The sequence below is a fragment of the Echinops telfairi genome, unplaced genomic scaffold, assembly GCF_000313985.2.
Source record: "Echinops telfairi isolate 266 unplaced genomic scaffold, ASM31398v2 ScPeMD7_12;HRSCAF=54, whole genome shotgun sequence".
In the NCBI taxonomy this organism is placed as follows: domain Eukaryota; kingdom Metazoa; phylum Chordata; class Mammalia; order Afrosoricida; family Tenrecidae; genus Echinops; species Echinops telfairi.
Window position 1 is genome coordinate 4,301,666 of NW_022103909.1, and position 5,030 is coordinate 4,306,695.

General features: G+C 49.4%; 1 protein-coding gene across 1 annotated transcript; it reads right to left on the minus strand.

Annotated features, from left to right (window-relative positions):
- Positions 1-457: 457 nt before the first annotated feature.
- On the minus strand, positions 458-4,748 carry LOC101651696 (tubulin alpha-1C chain). The gene is given in 4 exon segments (XM_013006937.3): positions 458-693; positions 695-1,543; positions 4,249-4,397; positions 4,526-4,748. Coding segments are annotated over 4 exon segments (1,245 nt in total). The 5' UTR covers positions 4,647-4,748; the 3' UTR covers positions 458-567.
- Positions 4,749-5,030: the final 282 nt, after the last annotated feature.

A 5,030-nucleotide genomic window follows, 5' to 3' on the forward strand; every position in this document is an offset into this window, starting at 1 on the left:
GAGTTGTTTGCAGGCCCCGTATTCTCCAATCTTAGGCACCTGCCTTCCTCGTGTCAGCACCACAACCATTTGTCACTACTAACCTTGTTCATGGCTGTGGCTAAATAAGGACATCGGCATGTCACACTGGTCACATAGCCGATACCACGGAAGGTCCCACCATTTAATGACTTGCTCTGAACTTCACCTGTGGGCATATCAGCGTCACCCGGAGACTGTTAAGGGCATCTACAGGTGATTTGCACCCAATGACATTCGAGAAGCTCAGGAGATGGGAGCTAGTTTTTACCACCATCTTTCGGTCTAAATGGAAAACCACAAATCCCTTTGCACAGTTCACGGCGCACCGCAGGCATGAGGAATGTTGCTCAGATATACTCATGGGGGAATCTCCCCCTGCGCCTTCCATCCCCAAGCAGCCTCGAAGAAGTAGATTGCATTTACTGTGAGATACCAGTTTGACATTTAAAAAGAAAACACTTTTATTGACAGTTAGGGGTCATAGGACAGTTTTTACAGACAACAGATATAAAAGTCCCAAGACAACAGCGTGTACAATGCGACAAGTTAATACTCTTCACCCTCATCCTCTCCATCTGCACTATCTGCTCCCACCTCCTCATAGTCCTTCTCCAGGGCAGCCATGTCCTCCCGGGCCTCAGAGAACTCTCCTTCCTCCATCCCCTCACCCACCGTACCAGTGGACAAAGGCACGCTTGGCGTACATCAGGTCAAACTTGTGGTCCAGGCGAGCCCAGGCCTCAGCAACGGCTGTGGTGTTGCTCAGCATGCACACAGCTCGCTGCACCTTGGCCAGGTCTCCGCCAGGGACCACAGTGGGAGGCTGGTAATTAATGCCAACCTTGAAGCCAGTGGGACACCAATCCACAAACTGGATGCTACCCTTGGTCTTGATAGTGGCAATGGCAGCATTGACATCTTTGGGAACCACGTCACCACAGTACAACAGGCAGCAGGCCATGTATTTTCCGTGGCGGGGGTCACATTTCACCATCTGGTTAGCTGGCTCAAAGCAAGCATTAGTGATCTCTGCTACAGTAAGCTGTTCGTGGTAAGCTTTCTCAGCAGAGATGACAGGGGCGTATGTGGCCAGAGGGAAGTGGATGCGGGGGTAGGGCACCAGGTTGGTCTGGAATTCTGTCAGATCTACATTCAGGGCACCATCAAATCTGAGGGAAGCAGTGATGGAGGACACAATCTGGCTAATCAGGCGGTTAAGGTTGGTGTAGGTTGGGCGCTCGATATCGAGGTTCCTACGACAGATGTCGTAGATGGCCTCATTGTCCACCATGAAGGCACAATCAGAGTGCTCCAGGGTGGTGTGGGTGGTGAGGATGGAGTTATAGGGCTCAACTACAGCTGTGGACACCTGGGGGGCAGGGTAGATGGAGAACTCCAGCTTGGACTTCTTGCCATAATCAACTGAGAGGCGTTCCATCAGCAGGGATGTGAACCCGGAACCGGTGCCCCCACCGAAGCTGTGGAAAACCAAGAAGCCCTGGAGACCTGTGCACTGGTCAGCCTGCAAAAGAGAAATGATTTTAGTGCTGAGAGACAATGTGGCCAAGACCGCAAAAAACAGCTTTCAATCCATGATTCTCCGGAGCGGGACTCTTAAAATATCCTCAACAGGAATTGCTAAGAAAGTAGTTATAAAGGGCTAAGTGTGAAGTGAAGTGAATCAAAGACACTTTTGCAAAACTTTGGGGGGGTGGGGGATCTGCTCAACAGGTGAGTGAAAAATAAGCCCCTTTCTTTTTTCTTCAGGCAGGGGAATCGGGAGGTCTGGGATGAATGCCAGGCTCAGGTTTGGTGACCACAGAGTTAACCTGACGACCATGCTGTACGACTGGAAAACAAGGGCAGTTTATCAGCCACCAAGGGACAGGGAAAGGTTGGCACCACAGCCAGACACCACTGATGGATGCTTCACACTGGCCTGGCCAGCACACCCTGAGGTGGAGCTCTTTGGAAGCCTTGAGGCCCATGCCAACACTGCAGTCGGACTGAGTCTGGGTCCGCTGCCAAACTCCATTTCCTGTTTATTAAATGAAAATGATGCATCTCGGGCAGTTGAGAATGAAATAAACTCAGCATAGAGTGTGCTACCCTTGCGCCTCTTTATGGACACGTGGTTAGATCCCGAAGACCAGGTTGTTGTGCGAAAATGGATGGAAAAATTAAAAATTAAATTAAAAAAAGAAAACGAAAGATGAGCTCAAGAGCATGTATAACCACAGTTATGGTTTTCAACTGACCCAGGGGCCCAGGAGCCCTGGGAAAGGATCACATTATCTGACCTGCCCGCCAGCCTCCCAAACAGACCCATTGTAGACAGACACTGAGGACAGGGCTTTTTAAACTTGTTCCACTCATGACCCCAGAGAAATCTGCAACAGAGGTTAGCACAGCCAGAAACACCACAGGTAACTTTCCTATGATTTTAACTTTTGCTCGTTGCGTGTTAGAAACCTTTTACATGCTGCCAATTTTCTCACGGCCCTCACATCCAGCTCATTTAAGAAGCCTTGATCTAGGAAACCACACAACAGCTGGATATTTAAGGGCATTGGGAAAAAAAGAGACCAAGGTGTCCTAAAATTCAGGGGGCCAGCAAGCTTTTGGTCCCGAGACCCTGCACAGCTCGCTCCTTGTCTGCATGGGCAATTTTTAAAAAGGTGCTTTTCTGTTTCTCTTGCAAAACGGAAGGGCTATATATGTCATTACATACCTGCTACTTTTCACCACTATCTAATTGCCAAACCACTGTGAATCAAGGCCCAGCCAGAGTGACACAGAAATGACTCATCCTAGAAAGGTAACTTACCACAGTCCTATGAAAACGCCCATGGCCTGGCCCACCAGAATCTCCTGCCGGACAGGAGGAGGACAGGAGGAGGACCATGACCTCACAGATAAGGTGTTAAGACAACCTTCAGGGGCACTCTTCTTTCTCCTGTTGCCACCTCACTCATTCGTCCACCCCTTTCCCCGCCGCCACCCCAAACCACCCCATGAGATCAATGTACAGAATATGCCCATCAGTCCTCAACCTCACGTAGACACAGCAACGATGCCCAAGACAAACAACTGTTTTGTTAGTCAATGACCTTCACTTCAGAACTCCAGTGGCTTCCACTAGCTTACTTTGTTCCCAAAAAGGCAGGTCCCAATTTCCAAGCCTGCTTGTAGCTGCACCTTCATTTGCAAAGCACACACGCACGCACCATCAACCCACTTTTGCTGGGAAGACTATGATAAATATCTGAGAACAGTCTGAACCATGAATGTGGCTAGACCATTCTTCTTAGACAATGCCAGTCGTGACTAGGCTCAGTAAATAATGCAATTTTCATGACAAAGGACTCTACCCAGTGCTTGGTTATTTACTCATAAGCTGACCATAATGCCCAGGGAGCAAAAAGGTCATCCGATTGCTGGGCTCTTAACTAAATTAAAACTGTCCAAGTAGAACATTTTCCAACTTTATTAAAATAAAAGTTGCCAAAGGCTTTTCTGCCAGACAGTCAAGCTGATGCTGCCGAGTTCTTGCAGGGGAAAAAAAAAAGAAGAAGCAAGGGCACTGTTTTATCCTGATTATATCTCAAAACCTTCTAAGGCATAATATGATAATACTTGCTCCACTCGGTTGTAAGTTTCCAGTGTTTATAGTCTGTTTGACAGTGTTTCCTTGTGCCTTGAATTTTCTGTTTAAATCATCTTATTGGGGGCCCATACAACTCTTATCACAATCCATACATACATCCATTGTATAAAGCACATTTATACATTTGTTACCCTCATTTTCAAAAGAATTTTCTGTGCTAAAATAAGACAACTGCCTTGACATTTTTGTTTTTCCTCCAAATAACTTTTATCAACCAGTTACATGTTGCAGTCAGTGGCTAGGATGGCCCAAAAGGACCTTCAGCTTGAAGTAAACAGCCTGTTTAATATGACACCAGGATGGCTAACGGCATGAAACGCTAGCAGACCATGCAGGCACACTTTGGTCCTCACCTTGACAACAGAGAACGGGCACTCACCGAATGAGCACAGTGGGCCCCCGTCTGTTTTGGAGACACATAGGAACAGTCAAGCAGCACTTACTCCAGGGCCCACATCACTGCCCCATAACCCAGGGCTGTATCCAGGATGTCCAGTTAATTCAACGAGTATCCTAAGCCGTTCCTGCGCAAGATTCCTGAGACAACACCCTGCACTCACCAGCTTGCGGATTCTGTCCAGGACGAGGTCGATGATCTCCTTGCCGATGGTGTAGTGCCCACGGGCATAATTGTTGGCAGCATCCTCCTTGCCCATGATGAGCTGCTCAGGGTGGAAGAGCTGGCGGTAGGTGCCAGTGCGAACTTCATCTACAAAAGGAAGACAGAGTGGCCACCCGTCACCAACCACCCACACAACCCTATCCGTGGAGCCCCCAGGAACCCCGCTCCTGGGCCTGGCCCCTGGGACACCACCAGGGCTACTGAGTTCAACTCACCAATGACTGTGGGCTCCAGGTCTACAAACACTGCCCTGGGCACATGCTTGCCAGCGCCCGTCTCACTGAAGAAGGTGTTGAAGGAGTCATCCCCTCCCCCAATGGTCTTGTCACTGGGCATCTGGCCATCGGGCTGGATGCCGTGTTCCAGACAGTAGAGCTCCCAGCAGGCATTGCCGATCTGGACACCGGCCTGGCCGACGTGGATGGAGATGCACTCACGCTGTGTGGGGAAGGAGAGGAAAAGTCAGAGTATGACACACCAGATAGGGCACTTGGGAAAGGCTCACCCCGGAATGAGTGCTCTCCAGGTTGTAAACCGCCACCTCTCCATGCATCTGTGCCCAAGGGTCAACACAGAAAACGCTGCCAAGGAGTATGCTAATGAACTATTATGAGATGCTGCCAACTTTGCTGCTCCTGGGGCTAAGTTGGTAGCCCCCCGGCCCCCATCACTGACCAGACAGCAAGCACCAGTATGAATGCCATCCCCAGCTGGAAATGG